Source organism: Mustela nigripes, chromosome 5 (assembly GCF_022355385.1).
Source record: "Mustela nigripes isolate SB6536 chromosome 5, MUSNIG.SB6536, whole genome shotgun sequence".
Taxonomy (NCBI): domain Eukaryota; kingdom Metazoa; phylum Chordata; class Mammalia; order Carnivora; family Mustelidae; genus Mustela; species Mustela nigripes.
In genome coordinates, this window is record NC_081561.1 from 22606490 (window position 1) to 22624356 (window position 17867).

General features: G+C 47.2%; 1 protein-coding gene across 3 annotated transcripts in view; it reads right to left on the bottom strand.

Annotated features, from left to right (window-relative positions):
• Nucleotides 1–17867, bottom strand: part of DCDC2 (doublecortin domain containing 2) — a 134641-nt gene that overhangs the window by 24607 nt on the left and 92167 nt on the right. For all 3 annotated transcript variants that reach the window (XM_059399541.1, XM_059399542.1, XM_059399540.1), the window contains exon 9: nt 817–917. In XM_059399541.1, the coding sequence (XP_059255524.1) occupies nt 817–917 (101 nt within the window). The remainder of the gene's footprint in view (nt 1–816; nt 918–17867) is intronic.

The window sequence follows — 17867 nt, forward strand, 5'->3', positions numbered from 1 at the left end:
ACACTCCTTCATCCCTTCTACAAGCACATGCGTGCACACACACACACACGCACACACACATACACGTGCGCGCGCACACGCTCACCCACTCTCATTCTCTGTCCTCCAAGTACCATGCTCTGTTGGCCTAAAAAGAAAATCAATACACACAGCAAACATGCGCGTTGTATTTGTATACGCAATTCTTTTATGAAAAATAAATTCCAACCACAATTTCAAGGACCTAAAGGAGAGAATATCACGGCGTTTAAAAAAAAAGCGGGGGGGGGGCGCCTGGGTGGCTCAGTGGGTTAAGCCTCTGCCTTCAGCTCATGTCATGATCCCAGGGTCCTGGGATTGAGCCCCGCATCGGGCTCTCTGCTCAGCGGGGAGCTTGTTTCCTCCTCTCTCTCTGCCTGCCTCTCTGCCTACTTATGATCTCTGTCTGTCAAATGGATAAATAAAATCTTTAAAAAAAAAAAAAAAAGCTTTTCTGAATGGAGGACTTTTTTTCTAGATAAAACTCCCAGCCAATATGCCAATATGCTTTTTCTGTATCAAACCTTCTCCCCCTTTCCATCTCAGGGCTTACCCCAATCCACCTCCTTCGATGCTATTTATTAAAGTCACCTCATTTCCTGTGACTATAAAATAAAAATTTAAAAACAGCCCAAATGGCTCTTTGAAGGAATACTAGGAAGACCTAAGGGTGTGTCGTGGGTCATTGGACCGCCCAGCTCCTGAGACGGTCTAAGCACACGCTTAGGAACAGCCTAGAGCAGATAACCCAGAACTTGAAAGAAAAGAGTGGCCGTTTGGTTTGTACATGGGGACTACCTGGTCAACCGGGACCTCCACTTGCGTGTCTTCATCTTCCTGGACTTCTGCTGCGCCCCGAGTCTCAGACCTCTCTGCTCCAGCCTGGAAAACGCCTTCACCTGTCATTGGAGACAAATGCACAGCGAAAATCAAAATCCAATTGTGACATCATGTGGCTGCATGTTGAAACTGCAACCAAATACTAAGGAAGAGCAAGCTTTTAAAGATTTTTAAATTTATTTATTTGACAGAGATCACAAGTAGGTAGAGAGGCAGGCAGGGGTTGGGGCAGCGGGAAGCAGGCTCCCTACTGAGCAGGGAGCCCGATGTGGGGCTCGATCCCAGGACGCTGGGATTATGACCTGAGCCACCCTGATATTATGACCTGAACCACCCACTGAGCCACCCAGGTGCCCCGATAATGCTTTTTAATAGGTATTTTGCCTCCCTTTGTACTGACAGGGCTTTTGCAGGGTTTTTCCCCGCCACCCTACACACACGTCTGCATTTTCACAGGGCAGAAGCCCGGAGGGGAGGACAAGTCTAACCCAACAGAGCAGGGCTGTGTCCCAGGCTCATCCTCACCCCGGGGCTGCTGACCCAGCAACACAGCCCTGTACAGGTATCCAGACAGAAGGGACCTCACACCTGTTACCTGCTCCTCACTGTTATCCCCAAAACTGAGATGATGTTTGGTGCCTGAAAATACTAGCTTTAGGGGTTCTCCTTTCCCAAGAGAATGCCATGAACTGAATATAGGGTGCTGGAATAATTCTATTTGGAACTGTATTGAAAAATATACATATTTCTTCCTGCAACAGAATCAGAGGGCTGACTCTGGGTCTCACACAAATCTATCTTGTAGTTTGCAGATGTCCACAGGATTTTCACAACCTAGGTCTCAAAAATTCTTACCCATAAAATGTAATCTAAATCTCTAAGGCTTTAGGTGAAGCTCCTGTGACTTGTCTTCCCATGGAAAGCAACAGTGGCTCTTTTCCGTACCCAGAGAAGTTTTCCTGTTTCCCCTCAGTCTCCGCTACTCCAGGCCAAGCCATCAAAGAGTCACAGAATAGTTCGTCATTCTATCGGCATGCCCCCAAAGAGGTTTAAGGTGTCATCCCTTCTCACAGATATTTCCTCTGCCCAATTTTTAAGGATCTCCACGGATGGAGAGCTCCCCTCCTTCCCTGGTAATCGATTACAGGACTCGCCCTGCCCTCTAGAAAATACAGTTTCATCTGTTATCTTAGAACCTCCTCTATTTCTCCGATGGGAGCTTGTTTCCCAGAGCACAATTATCTGACATGTCCCATAATAACATGTCATATTGTTAAAGTTATAAAGTCACTTGTTACTTATGGTTAAGTGGAAAACATTCCTTTACATTCCTGGAGGAGCGATCATACATACAGCACCAAGATACACACAAGACGCAGGCTGGTTGCTCAGGTTGCTGACCCAGCAATGAGTGTGTATTCAGGTTTCCCCCGGAGGAAATGCTGGAACAGGTGAGGGCTGGAGCAGAGTGCCGCGGGCGCTGAGAAGATCCAGCCGTGAAAAGGGAGGAAGGCGGGAGGAAATTCAACCAAACTCAAGCCCTTCTTGTTTCTCCTGGAGAAACCATTTTCCTTTTAATTACTTTTTTTTTTTTTTTTTTTGTGACTTGACTGGATATTGGCTTCTCCACTCTCCTTTTTAAAGACCAGGGACAAGAGAGCTGCCCTCAAAGCTGATTCTACACGTTAGATTAATTCGCATGGATTAACTCATTTTGAGGATTATCTACAGCAATCATTGAATCCCAGACTCATTCTTCCCGTCATCCAACAAAGTCTTTCCACCCAATGATCCCTCCTTCCATCAGCTCTTGTATGCTTAAGCAACCCAGAGTAGTTTTTCATTCATTAGAGTTTCCTCAGTTAAATCATCGTCTTCGGTGTATATGAGAACTGAAAACATACATATATACAGGAATTCCTAGGAGATCATCACCAAATGAGGATGTCAGCATTCACAACTGTTTTGGATCATCACTAGCACTAATGCTCCCCAAAGACACGGCCCACACAGCAGAGCCAAGGATTACATCCTGCCTTGGTCTTGTCTTACTACTGAGGACGTGAATCCACAATGAAATCCCAGTTGGAACCTCAACATCAGAAGAAAGAATATAGAAAGCGAAATAGAGAATGTGCTGAGTCCTCATGGATGTAAGAAGAAATCCTCAGCCTTCTGCTCATGCACTCAACAAAGCCATCCTGGACCTAGCAGGAGTATGGGGCAGGCCACCTGGAGGGGCCAGGAAGATAGCTTGCAATTATTCTGTCGTAAAACAGGAAAAGCAGAAGTGAGTAAGCAAGTCTACAAAATTGGGAGTCAACAGAGATATAGTAAGCTCTTGGTCTCTCCATCAAACTCTGGAATTGGAACTCAAGAAAACAATGGCAGAAACGATGGAGATTCTGCCTTATTCACATGTAGAGTTCATAACCTTGAGAACGTGAACAGGCTGCACAGTTTATCAAGCGTTATCTCCGGTGTGGTAGTAAAAGGAAGATTAGGCATGTTTGACATTCATTGCTACCTTCTGGATCACCTTAGAAGACAGTAATCATACTCGCTCTCAAAATATCCTTTGAGTCAACCTTCAGGGAAAGGTGCTGTGCTCTAGTTATGACCTGAGTACACGATATTTTTGGATGACGTGTTGGCACCCAAGCGTTGCACCTGCTTTCAAAGGCACAACCGAGAGAAACCTACAGATCCGAAAGGAATATATTCTTAAACACTCACATCCAATGGAATGCTTAACTGTACCCAGCCAGAGCTACGAATGATTGCGGATGTGTTTTAGAATAAACATTTCACAGGAAAAGAAACATAAAATCAATAATAAAAAATAAAGTAAGATTGAAAGGAGACTGGAACGGAAAATGGCAGCCACGGGCTATAAAAGACAAAGAGACAAATCAACAAAACTCCACGTCGTGCACAGCGACACAGAAAACAGAGATAAACGTGTCTGTCTGTGGTGCCGCGCAAGGTCTCATTCATCAGCGAACGGAAACGCGAGCCATCTCCTTCAGCAGCACCGGGCAAGAGAGGAAGGTCAGAGGGGAATTCACAGGAATAAATGGTGGCCAAAAAAAAAAAAAAAAGGGAAGAAGCGCTAGGAAATTACTCTGTGATGGGAGAAAGCCTACTAGGATTTTAATGTTTACTACACATGTTATATAAAATTAAAAAAATATATATGAAGTTTTAGAGAAAAATAATTTTACACCATATGGGCTGATGATACATTGTTTATATAATACTTATGCATTGTAGAAAGCTTGGAAAATGAAGAAAACAAACAGCCTTCTAACCTCATGACTCAGAGATAACCCCCAATAATAATTTGACAACAGACTCTTCCTTTCTCTGTCCTTCTCTCTCTCTTAAACACACACACACACACACACACACACACACACACACACACACCTCAAAGTGGGATCTTATTGTATATATAGTATTTAAGTGTTTTTTTTTTTTTTTACTTTAACTTCCTGAGCACGTCCCACATCATGAAACGTTATCTGAACACACAGTAAGTTGCTGGGTGTGGCGGTACCACATTGTAACTAATGGACAATATTAAACAATGAAACATTGTTTTTAAATGGTTAGGTAGACTTCATTCATTGGATTGAGGAGTCAATATGTATCAAGATCCACCGTACAAAAATCCCTGCGGGAGACCTGAAAGGGCTGCTTTTGACAAGCTTGGCAGGTTTGGGAAGCTCACAGACGGGGGACTACTTATCTTTCCACATGCCTGCCCTGCCCCAGGGGAATAGGCGCGGCGCACCGCCCACACCAAGTCCTCAGTCCGTGCTCACTGGACTGTCCGGGGAAAGGCGCGTTCATGGTGTGCGGTCTTCCCAGCACGTGGAGTCCTACCTGCTCCGCGCCCCTCCCACCCGGGCACCAGGCCTGGGACTGCTCTTCCAAAGCTCCCCCTGCGCCTGCAGACTTCCCAGTTCTGGTACAACCTCCTCGGGTGTGATCGTCTCCTGTAAATCCCGGGTCTCTCCACTCAGTGTCTCGTTTTGGAGGAAACCTCACCCGTCCGTTTCTCTCCATCCTGTACCCACCACCTGCGTGGTTTCCATACCCGGGTGACGAGCCACTCCACACCGTGACCTGATACTTCCGCTTCTCAACGCCAGGGCCACGCCAGCTCCACGTTAGCACACGCCCCCTTCATCCTGGGCCGGCGGGTCCATCCAGCCCACCTGCAGAGTCCACCCCTCCCCCCATCTCAGGCGTGCGTCCTTGACCTCCGGTTCACTGCTTTCATCCTCGCCCCACGCGGCTGCCTGCCGAAGTCCGTCTGTCGACCAGTCGGGCTCTGGCTCTGCACTCCTCCGTTAAACGCTCGGTATTTTGGCACCACCAGCAGCTGCTGCTCCTCTGTCTCCCTGGACAGCCCAACCTCCTCTGTTCACGTTCTCAGTGCTGGGTACCCAGAGCTTGCTGTGGGTCTACTTCTCTCCTCGGACAGTCTCATGGAGATCATGGTTTGAACACCAGCCATATGCCAATAACTCCTTAACCTAGATAAGCCTCTTCAGAAATCCCAAAAGTTACATATCCAATTGTCTAATTTGATAATTTCCCTTTGATATCAAATGGGCATCTCAACCTTAATGTGGTCAAACCAGAACTCTGGTCCCCACCCCCCCACCCCCCGGCCAGCCCCGGCCCCGCTGCTCACCATCTCTCTTCCCTGCTCCAGGAAGTGGCAGCACCACTTAACCCCCAAATCTGGGAATTACCCTCACGTCCATATTGCTCTCACTCCTCGTATCCATCCCACTGTTGTCTCGTGGATTCAATCTCCTTCCAAATATATCCCAAATCTGTGAATATTATTTCCATCTCCACCATCAACTTGGTCTAAAAACTAGTTAGAAACTCTCTCATGTTTTCCCCTCATGCAAAGAACCTAAGTTCTCCACCATGGCTTCCCAGGGTGAGATCAGGCACTGACCTCTCTCGAGACACACACCCCATACCACCTTGACTTTGCCCATTCCACTCCAGCCACATTCTGTTTCTCCCCCAGAAAACTCATCCCCGCCTTTGTACTTCCTATGCCCTCTGCCTGGAAAATTCTTCCCCTGTTTCACGTGAGTGGCTGTCCCTTGCCATTCGGATCTCAGAAACCCACCTTCCTCCCTATTTTAGTAGCCACCGAGTCATTCGTATTTCTTGTGTTAGTCCTCTGCCTAGCATTTACTGCGAGCTGACACTTTTCCTATTTATTCCGTGTTTCTGTATTCGTCAGCCTCCACCAAACCTAAGCTCCACGAGCGCACACAGACATCCGTACTGTTCAGTGATGATCCCCAGTAATAGAGCCCGGCACGAAGGTGTTCAGAAGGTGTTTGTTGAGAGAATGAAGAGCAGATGCTCAAAAAGATTTGCTGCACAGAGATGAAATGATGAAATGTACGGAGCATGCCATTTCCAAGCCACTAGCCAGCCCACTAGTTCTTCGTGCTGTTACGGGGTTGATGCCCCCTTTGGCCATACGAAGCGGTACAGCCTTCGGGTGAGGAGGAGCAGCGGGAGGTTGAAAAGAAAGAAGGCTGCATACAACCTACACTGGGATCGACTGTGTATGCTGTACGTGGTAGCTAAAAGAACAGCCCCCCAAAGATGTCCAGGTCCTAATCCTCAGAAACTGTGACGACGTCACATTGATAGGAGAGAGGAATTAAGGTTGAAGATGGAATTACCATTGTTAATCAGCTGACCCTGAGATGGGGAGTGGATCCTGGACTATTCTCCTGGACCCAGTGTAATTACACAGGTCCTCATAAATGAAAGAGACAGGCAGGAGAATCAGGGTCCCGGGGATATGGTGTGAGAAAGACTTGCCTGGTCATTGCCGGCCTTGAAGATGAAGGGGACCATAATACAACCTTTGAAAACTCAAAAAGGAAGGAGGTGAGTTTCCCCCCTTAGAGACTCAAGAAGAAACAAAGTTCTGCCAACGCTCCGCGTATAAGCCAGTGAGGACCATTCTGGAATTCTGACCTCCAGGACCACAGCATAATGAATTTGTATGTTGTGCTCAGCCACCCAGTTTGTGATAAGTTGTTACAGCAGCAACGGGACACTAATACACCATGTGTCTAAAGATCATGGTCGAGAGAGAACATCAGGGCGGTCCCCACGGCCTATCCCCTTTCTGATTCCTGCAGGTCCCCTTCCAGACTGGGGCCACAGGCTCCGACACCATCCGTCCCTTCTGCCTTTCAGGCGCTGGTCTGAAAAGCCCTTGCAAGTCCACTAGCTTTTGCTTTCATCCTCTGTTAATACTTGTCCTTCACACTCCCCTACAAGGTGCAGAAACCAACCACTACCGCCCCCAGACACCCCCCTCTAGGTCAGCAGGACAGAGATTCCATTTTTTGAAAGTCTCCCCTACCCCCAAAACCTTTGTAATAAAAGTAATAAAAGCCATTTGCTAACAAACTCAAGAGCGGGGATAAATTCGATCCACAATCCTGCTCTCGTTCAATTACTCTACGAAGGCTCCAATTCCATGCTTGGATGCACAGACACCCAAACGCAGCGCTAATCTTCCTCCTCTGACTCGCGAGTCGGCGTTTTAGTGTCTATTACGCCGTAAAGCAACAGCAAACATGCTAGTAAAAATAAAAATGCTCCTCAATTATTTTTCATTTATCCCTTATGAATTTTATTGCCTAAAAAAAAAATGAAAGCCGAGCTTTGGAGGTGGAGTCCTCACAGCATTACCGCGGGGTTCCCATTAATAGGAATCTGTTTCCCAGAGAAAGGGAACACAGACGCTCGTGCGGGGTTAGCCTCTGCAGCTCGAGGGGCCGCAATGGAAGGGTTCCCGGTCTCGGGGCATCCAGAGCTCCATCTGGTGATGTCACAGGACTCGGACATTCTCGAGTAGCAGAAGTTACTAGATGGTGAATGACAGGTGCACGCAACGGGTGACAGTCTTAAAGCCCAGCCACCTTGTTGAAAGCAAACCTCCTCTCTACAGTTACTCGCAGTCGTTTTTAGATAGTTTTGTAAACTGTATTTTGATGAGCTCTGTGTCTGAAATCGATGGGAACTTATCAGGACAAATAAGAAGAAAAATCACAGTCTGGTGCCCGGTTCTGAGGGCTCCCTGGGAATATGAGATACCTAGTCAGCGGAAGCCCTACACGTCAGCAAGAAAAGTTTAATGTGCCTGATGTGCCAGTCAACATTGTACTAGGATTTAGTACTGAGATGGCCTCATAAAGAAATGTTAAATTAGAAACAAGATATTGATTTTAAAAGGTAGCTCATAAACCCAGTAGAGAAAAAAATGTGGGGAAACAAGGCGTCTGTAGCTCTCAGTGTATAAAGTGATATTCTAAGAAGAAAAAAAAAAAATATATATATATATATATAAATATATATATATATATTTACCAAAAAAAAAACAACAAAAAACAAAACACTATGTACCTTTTCTGTATGTCATATCAGCCACCAGAGACAGAATTGAAATTAAAATGGGTAAGAAGGTGTCATAAAAATTATTTTCATTAGCTAATGTTAATGGGAATACATTTGCATGTGAAATATGTTCAATTTCTAATATGTAACTCTCCGTAGATACAGATGACCGTCATCGTATCTTACTGAACTTCAAGGCTGACCCAGAGAGAGGCAGCCCCCGCACCGTTCAGCAGGCGGCACGGCGGGGCGGATGAAGGTGTCCGCGTGTCATGACACTTCCTTGTGAGAGGACACCAGCCGGCCCTCCTCGATCCTTGTAACGACTCACCCCACAGCCTCCTCGCACCACTCCTGTGCACTGACGGGTCATATCGGGAGGAGGGATCCCAGCACGTGACAGCAAGCGTTCTGAGCGTGTCGGAGGCCGTGCGGAAATAGAACCCGAATGTTTTCTAATCACTCATCTTCCCCATCTGTCTCGTTATGTCCCACGGACCCAAATGGAAACTCCCTACAGAAACAGGAATATCACAAGCGACATCTTTCTTCGGCAATTCAGAACATGACAGGAAAACAACTTTACCCGAGTGCTTCCATCGGCTGAGTGTTCCCAACCACAGTTGAAGATATGTGGCTTCTTTCTACTCCCTGACCCCACTGCAGGGGATTAAATCTCACCGGTGACACAACTGAGGTCTAAGTGTGACTGTGAAGCCTGCATAGACTTGACCTCACTGCCATTGCACTTTAAAGGGGTGCAACAAAGTTTGCCTAGTGTAGACAGAACACGGGCAGTTTCGGTCTTATCCCTGCCTTCCTTTTCTAATCTTTTTTAAGATACAGATGTTTTCTGATTTGTATCCAAATCAGAACTATTCCGAGGACAAAGAACAAAACACACATTCACAATATGTAGACTTCATGACTCAACCATTTTACAACCTATGTAGGTTTTGCCATAATTTCTAAAGTCTGTATCCCATACACAGGACTAAGAATAAGAAAGTAGCTCCGCATAGGTTTGCCTAAATCAACAAGAATGTGTGGCTTTACGTTTTTGTTCCTAATTTCGTTACCTTATAAAAATTCCCCTGCAAATTAGTTTTAGTTTACCAGAATAATTGAATTGTTCCTTCTTATACCTCAGGGACTTGGAGTTCCTTAATAAGTGGCCTAAAATCCCCAGTTCCTGTTTTTAATTCTGGCTGGCCCAACGACCTTCAAACAACCTTGCGTGTTCATCTGTAACAGAGCCAGCCCTCCTCAAACTACTTCTCTGCTCTAGGAATTTTCTCTTGGTAACAAGCAAAGTACTTGCATGTAATAGAAGTACATGGTTCGATTAAATTCCTCAACTTTCTGTTCATTCATTCATTCATTCACTCATTATGCCAGTGTCTCCTGAGCCGCCTCGTGCTCAGACACATGCTGGACACCAGCCATAGAAAGAAGAACAAGATGCTTTCCATCTGCAGGGGAATCGGAGAACATCAAGGGCCCAAGCAAGTGTAGCAAGTGCTGCACCAGCTGCCTGGCGAGAGGGCACAGAAGCAGGAAAGCGGAGTGGAAAGGGGGCCAGTCAAAGCTTCTGACAGACAGAAGCTACAAATCCAAGGATGGACAGAACTCGACCCTGAGGAGCAGAGCACGGCCATCCAGACGGAAAGATCACTGTGTGCAAAGCCTGAGAGGCGGGGACTGCAGTCAGATGGGCTGCAGGGCAGGGGAGGTGGGGAAGGAATCCGAAAACCTTATCTGATAGAACAAGACTCTGAACTTGATCTCACAGATGATGAAGAGCAACCGAGGGGCCAGGGGTAGGGGACCGTCCTGGAGGAGGGCAGTCCCGGATGGAAGGGGGCGGGGACTCCTGGCAGGGTGTGCGCCCAGAGGGGGACAGATGGAAGGTACTAGTCCAGGCATTCGGGCACAATACTGCCCCGTGGGAGTGATCGGGTCAGAGCGAGAAGACTGGCTGAGACCGTAGGAAGGAAAAGTCTGGAATGTGGTTCAGACGGAAGCAGTAAGAGGCTGGCAGCCTGGCGGGTTCCAAGGATGGGAAGGGAACTAAAGCATGGAAGGACGGGTCCCCCGCATCTGTGGGGACAGCGGGACAGGCGCTGCTCTGGGGCACTGTGGTCTGCATGAGACTTGTAGCTCCCGCGTGACGGCAGTGGCAGCAGGATGGGCGGAGGCGGCAGGAGGGACACGAAGCTGTACTCACAGGACTCCGTGACCCCCGGATGGGGGAGGGGCGAGGTGAAAGAGTCATAGGGGACTCTCGGGTTTCCCGCCAGGGTGTCCACGGGGTTAGTAGAGCTATTTACCAAGATGAGGCTTGTAAGAAGGGAGACGATGAGTTCTGAGTCGGATGTCCTGGTTAGAGTCCCCTGTGACCTGTGCATCTTGACAGATGGTTGGAAATACAGACCTGTTGACTAGGATAATGTTTTAGGATGAAGGTACAGATTTGCGTAAAGAAAGTCATCGATCTGAACAACAACTTGCAACGAGAACAGAAGATGACTGGAGAGAAAATTCTAGGAAACAATGTTTAAGGGACAGGCAGAAGAGGAACCCACGAGGAGAAAACAAATAACGACCGCTGTGAGAAAACAATCAGAGTGCGAGCTGCCCAGGAAGCCCAGGGGAAAGTGAAGGCGATGACAAAGGAGCAATCGGTATTAACAAGTGTCCTCCAGGGGCCCCTGGGTCCCTCAGTGGGTTAGGCAGCTACCTTTGGCTCGGGTCATGATCTCAAGGTCCTGGGATCAAGCACCGCATCCAGCTCTCTGCTCAGCGAGGAGCCTGCTTCTGTCTTTCCCTCTGCCTCTCCCCCCGCTTGTGCTCTCTCTCTCTCAGATCACTAAATAAAATCTTTTAAAAAATTAAAATTAAAATTAAAAGTGCCCTCCAGGTTGGTATCCCAGTGATCTGGTCAAAGAGGTGAGAGCAACCTCCTAACGCACGGCAATCAGGGTATCCTGGGGTGTGGTTTGAAACGGGGTGAGGAAGTGAAGAGTCAGTGGGGGTCACTCTTTCAAGACAATTTGTTGTGAAGCAGAGGAGACTTGTAATACTGAACTCAGAGGCCTGAAGCCACGGAGGTAGGGAGGGCTGAACTGGGGTCAAATCCCACCTTTTCTACCTCCTGGCTTCCGGTGAATACGTCACAGATGTCCGCACTATCACTCACGTCACCCAGGCACAGGCATGTCCAGTGAAATCCAAGCCTTGCTGCAAAAACTCAAACAGTTCCCCCAGCCACCTGTGACCGAGCCAAACCAAAGGAAACCATCTTCCTCTTGATAACACAAACGTAAGTAGAACTGTATGTCATGAAAATACCAATCATCATGCTATGCAGACATGTAGTGGGGTTTAAACCTCAGCTACAATGTCTACATGGTAATCTGTGTGCAGGGGGTTGGGGAGGCCAGCACCTGTCCCAGGAAACAAGGCACCTTCAGTCTGTATGCCTAACTGATGCAGTCTTTAACAATCATCTCAGAGAAATAAAAGACTGCTTAGCTCCAGAAAACTACAGGAATCTCAAAACCCAAAGACTGGGGGGGAGGGGGAACAGGATTTAAAATTTTCAAAAGCTATATGTAGTCAGTAAAAATTAAGATGGAAGACTGAAATACTTCTGTAAATATTTGTTCCCAAATTACATACACGGCATATACTTATGGGATTAAACACCTAGCTCAAACATGAAAATAAAGAGAGACTAACTGTGCATTTTCCAAAGTTGGTTATTAATCCTGATTATTATGAAATTACTCCTTTGAGACTCTAAGCCTCCAATGTTCGCTTTCAACAACCAGCAATGATATGCTTTAAAACACCACACTCAACAACGCCGGTACTAATGGAAGAATAAAGCCAGGATCGCCACTTTTATAATGAGTCTGATTCTGAGACAGGTGCTGGAGAGTCTACGAGCTGTGGTCCTCGATCAGGGTAGAGGGACACACGGGGCAAGTGTGCAAATTGGGGCAAACCAGTCATTCTGAATAAAAGGATGGTATAATTTTTCATCTCATCTGTTTGGTGAAGGTAAGACGCCTGAACTGTTTGTTAAATCTGAGTGAGAGAGTCTTAATTTAACCATTTTGGCATTTTACATACAGCATGCTTCTATCTGCTCGAGACAAAGCAGGATCTTTCGCATGCGTACCATTGCGGGTGTTTATATTTGCTCCACGGATGATAAATTTTTGTCAGAATTGATGCCCCACCGATGATGTAGCTTTACTTTGGTTAACATGCCATGGGGAGTCACAATATACTCAATTCAGCGCTATCTCTATGCACTCCGTGATTCAAGGAGCTGCCGCCAATAAGTAGCCAAAAAACAAATCCTTGCCCAAGACATTCTTCTCTGCAGTATCCACCATGTTCCAAATTTTGTTTAAAGCCGCCTAAGGGTTGGGGCACCTGAGTGCCTCAGTGGGTTAAAGCTTCTGCTTTCGGCTCAGGTCATGATCCCAGGGTCCTAGGATCAAGCCCCGCATCACATCAGGCTCTCTGCTCAGCAGAGTACCTGCTTCCTCCTCTCTCTCTGCCTGCCTCTCTGCCTACTTGTGATCTCTCTCTGTCAAATAAATAAATAAAATCTTTAAAGCCGCCTAAGGTAAATCCACTCAAGTGAGCCTACTGAATTCCATCGTAGGATGACTCGACAACCACACGTACAACTGACACCGCACTTTGATGCAGACATGGACATAGATATTCAGCGAGTGATACCGACATTCAGATATAAAGCAACTACATACTGAGTACAAAATTTGAGGGAATCAAGGGAACAAAAATGTCAAACCATCAATGGGAAAAGTGATCCTAATAGCTTCGGTTAATGAGGGGAAATACCCAGGTTAGCTATAAAGTAGGACTCTGTGTTCCAAAAAGCTTAAGGAAGGAAACAGGTCAAAACAAATCAGTCTCACTTCGCTTGCTTAGACTTAATGTTGCTCCAACCACACAGGCTGACCAGACACCCTCCAGATTCTCCACTCTTTCTCTAGTTCAGTTTGTATTACGGAGGTTCAGTTTGTATTACGACAAAAATCTGAGGAAGCTATACTTTTGCAAAGATAGAAAACATTGTTCTCTAGCATTTTTGCCTGTGATTGAAGTTCATCGCCTAACAGTTTCCTTCCAAAGGAAAGAAATTCTTAAATTCTACAAAGGCAGAATTCTGGATCCTAAAGCTCGGGGAATGGATATTCCTTTCAAATATCCTTGCTGCTTTCTTCATTGATCATGGAGAAACACCAATAATCTACTTGTGGGATTTCTTTTTGTTTCATTTTGGAGAGAGAGAGGAAGTGCATGTGTGCATGAGCACGGGAAGGAGGGACAGACAGACTCAGAATCTTACGCAGACTCCACACCCACTGTGGAGCCCAACACGGGTCTTGAACTCACAACCCTGAGGTCCTGATCTGGGCCAAAATCAAGACTCAGATGCTTTTTTTTTTTTTTAAAGATTTTATTTATTTATTTATTTGACAGACAGAGATCACAAGTAGGCAGAGAGGCAGGCAGAGAGAGAGAGAGGGAAGCAGGCTCCCTGCTGAGCAGAGAGCCCGATGCGGGACTCGATCCCAGGATCCCGGGATCATGACCCGAGCCGAAGGCAGAGGCCTTAAACCACTGAGCCACCCAGGCGCCCCCTCGTCAACATTTTTAATTTAATTTTAACTTCTTTAGAATGAAAGTAACAGCAAATAAAAAAACACCACGGAGGAAGAGAAGGAGCGTGGAAGCAAGGGGAGGGTATATGTTTAAGGATGTCGAATAGCACTTTCCTCCCGCTTTCTGAACAAAGGGCGCCGCTTGTCCATGTGGTTCACTGGACCTTGCAAATTGCGTAGACAGACCAGCAGTCCCCACAGTGACTACCGCTCCACACACCTTTACTTCATGATACAAATGTTCAGAAGCCCACGTGTATGTACATGACATTGTATGTTTTTTTTTCACACTGCGGGTCACAGAAAATTTAAATAGCCCTTCACTACACTGGAGAGAATAAAAGGCAATACGGACCCTCTCTCCTTGCCACGCTGAAAGATGAGCCACTCCTTCAGGACAACACACTTCTGGCAGTCCTGCTCCCCGCTATGTTCTAAAAGATCACCCTAATCCGGCCCAGCTTAGACCCTCCAAATAGCACGTCCCACGGCTCTGCCACCACGCCCTTCACCCCAACCCCCAGAGCAAACCCAGTGGCCCTGGCCCCCCCTCCTCACCTCCCTGTCCCGCTTCGAGTGGGCCATCTCCCCCTTAGCTCCGCACCTGTACTCACACCATCTCCCAACGGCCACCCGGCCCATCTGTTCTACCCTTCAGGAAGCAACTCAAGGGCCACCTCCCGGAAGGCTTCCATCTCTCTGAACTTTCCACACCTCCACTCCCTACCCTAACAGTTCCACGTGGTAGACAGTTAGACACTGTCACACAGAGGATATGAGACTGTTTCAACTCACTTCATGTCTCCCAACGCCCCTAACGTACGACACGGTTGGGCGACACACAGCGCTCGCTCTGGAGCCGGGACGGGGGAAGGGAGCTCACGTTCCTGGAAAGCCTAGAATGAACACAGGAACATTCCTCATAACCGCCCTGTGAAGGAGGTACTTTTATTCCACTTTATGGACCAGGAACCTGAGGTTTCAATAACTTGCCCAACGTTGCACAGAGCCAGACCCAAGGCCCGGGGGTCCCCCACCACAGTGCCTTTTACAGGATACCCACCTTGGAAGACGCGGCCCCACCACGAGGGTTGGCGCCTGAAAATAACACACCCAGACAGATGTCTGAACAGTCACAAGGGAGAGCTGTTTTACTTCTGAAGTTCCAGGCTGCCCTCTAAGTTACGGACGAGGAGAAGTAAACTCAAAAGTGAAGAATGGAGATCGAAGGCCAGGGTGGGGAAGACGGGAAGGGGAGTAGTTTCGAGATCATTTTGGGAAAACAAATGAGAAAGAGAAAGAACACTCTTGAGAAGAAATCAAAACTGGAGGGAAGTTTAGGAAATGAAACTTTGCGGGAGCAACAGAGAAGAGAGAGGCATCAATTTAAAAACGTTGGCAGGACACCTGGGTAGCTCAGTCAGTTAAGTGCCCAGCTCTCTGTCTCAGCTCAGGTCTTGATCTCAGGGTTGTGAGTTCAAGCCCCAGCCCCAGCCCCACACTGGGCCCCACACTGGGCATAGAGCCTACATAAAAAATTTTTAAAAAATTATTTTTGGGGGCACCTGGGTGGCTCAGTGGGTTAAAGCCTCTGCTTTCGGCTCAGGTCATGGTCCCAGGGTCCTGGGATCGAGCCCCGCATCGGGCTCTCTGCTCAGCAGGGAGCCTGCTTCCTTCTCTCTCTCTCTCTCTCTCTCTGCCTGCCTCTCTGCCTGCTTGTGATCTCTCTGTCAAATAAATAAATAAAATCTTAAAAAAAAATTATTTTTTAATGTTGGCAACTCAGGCATAGACTTCAAAGAATGAGTCTTTTTTATTTAATGATTGTATTTATTTGAGAGAGAGTAAAAGAGAGACAATAAGGAGAGAAGCAGGCTCCCCACTGAGCAGAAAGCTTGACTTGGGGCTCGATCCCAGGACCCCCGGATCATGACCTGAGCTGAAGGCAGACGCTTAACCAATGGAGCCACCCAGGTGCCCCTCGAAGTATAAGTTTGAGTCTGGTGTGTGCCCTGGAGGGAGTTTGGAGAAAGAAAGAAATTTCATCTGCTTTTGGCTTCATGGAGGAATAGCTAAAGAGTCCATGGTGAGCTCTTCCTTAAAAATCCTAACCTGTGATTGAACCCCCTAACCATCATTCAGGATAATTCTTCTTCCATGTGAAGTAAAACTGCATCTTGTCCTGACTTCGAATTTAACTGTTGGAACCCGTCCATCAAAGGCGTGATGGCCAAAACCTGTATCAGAACTGCCGGCGGCGAGAACACCGTTAGCGGGAGATGAGTGTAACCGGCAGTGATACCCGAGTGAGAACATCCGTAACAATTTCCTTCCCAGCTCCACAGCGAGAGGCGAGGGCTTTCACTTCAGAGGAAAGAAACTCTGAAAAACCATCTGTTTCCCTTTGACGTTCCTAAGCTGATATATATTTCCTTTTTCATTGAGAGGAGGGTTAGGAAAAAAAGGCGGGAGGGACGAGCTATTCTCCAGATAGAACGGGGTACCTGTCAGTGGCAAAGTAAAGCAGACGAGAGAAAAACAATCAAAATACTGAACACTGCTTCCAACAGTGAAGTCATAAAGCTCCATCATCATCAAAACTTATTTCTATTTTCAATCACATTCACGTCTTGGAATATATTTTCCTTCTCGGGGACAAAACTGAACTTTTATGGGGAAGAAAAAAGGTAATGCGGCAAGTGTGTATTTTCGTTGGCGTACTATGTATGAATTTTTTAAAAAAAAATCAATATATTCCTTTTCAAAAAGTCAGCGGCCAGATAAGCTGACCGCATATTAATGAATCCCACAGCTGGGTTTAAATGGAACCTAGCAAACCTCTACTAGAAAGCATTCAGAAAAAAGCTTTTCAATAAAGAGGGAGCTCCTCATATCGAAACTGGGTCTAACTGGATGGACTGTCCTGAATTCTTCTCTGAAAAGTTCAACAGGCCAACCTTACAGTCAAGTGTACTCTGTGTTGTTTGTAAATACAATCTAGGAGGCCTATTTTAAAGCCAGAAGAGGAAGCTGCATGCCGGGGTCACGGCCGCGAGGGACCCGGGCAGATGAGCCCTGCGGCTCGCGCTCAGCTCGGCACACCCTCCCCTTCCCAGCTTAGGTCCCTTACAAAGTTAATGCAGGTTGCAGCAATCTTACCTTAACTCGGGAAAGGTTGCTGAATTGTCAGACGGTACCTGCTGGCAAATTAAGAACTAAAGAAATAAACGCACAAAGACACACACATTTACACTAAATAAACTATGCAAATCTGTTGCACGTCTGACATACTTCCCGGGATTTATTAACTTGCAAGAGGAAGCTATAAATTGCCCCGCCCAGGGGCCGTGCCAAGCAGGCTTCTTCACAAACTGTCCTGTGCCTGAGGATTCGTGGCCAACGGGACGGGCCAAACGCGCTGATGTAGCGGTCGCTCCGCGCTCCCCAAGAAAGGCAAAACGGACAGAGAGAAAACCGTTCGGACAGCTGGCCATCAGAAAGAGTTCCAGAGTGAAAACTGTTCCTAGACATCACCGTACAGAACTTTCCCACCAGTGGAACATAAAAGTGAGAACTGGCTTTTGTGGGACACATTACATGACCTTGCCACTGCCCCTGACCTTTGCCTGCGCACAGAGGATTGGGACAATGTGGATCAACAGCAGATGTGCCCACAGCACGTAGATTCCCACCAATGCCCTCAGGAAAGAGGAGGAAGCGTGTGGGAAGGAGAGACCAAACGGCGGGTGCTCCGGCAGTCTAATGGACAACGGTGTGGCGGGGTGTGGGTCACCAAGCCTCGAGCCATCAAACACCCACGGAGAAGGGCAAGGAGGA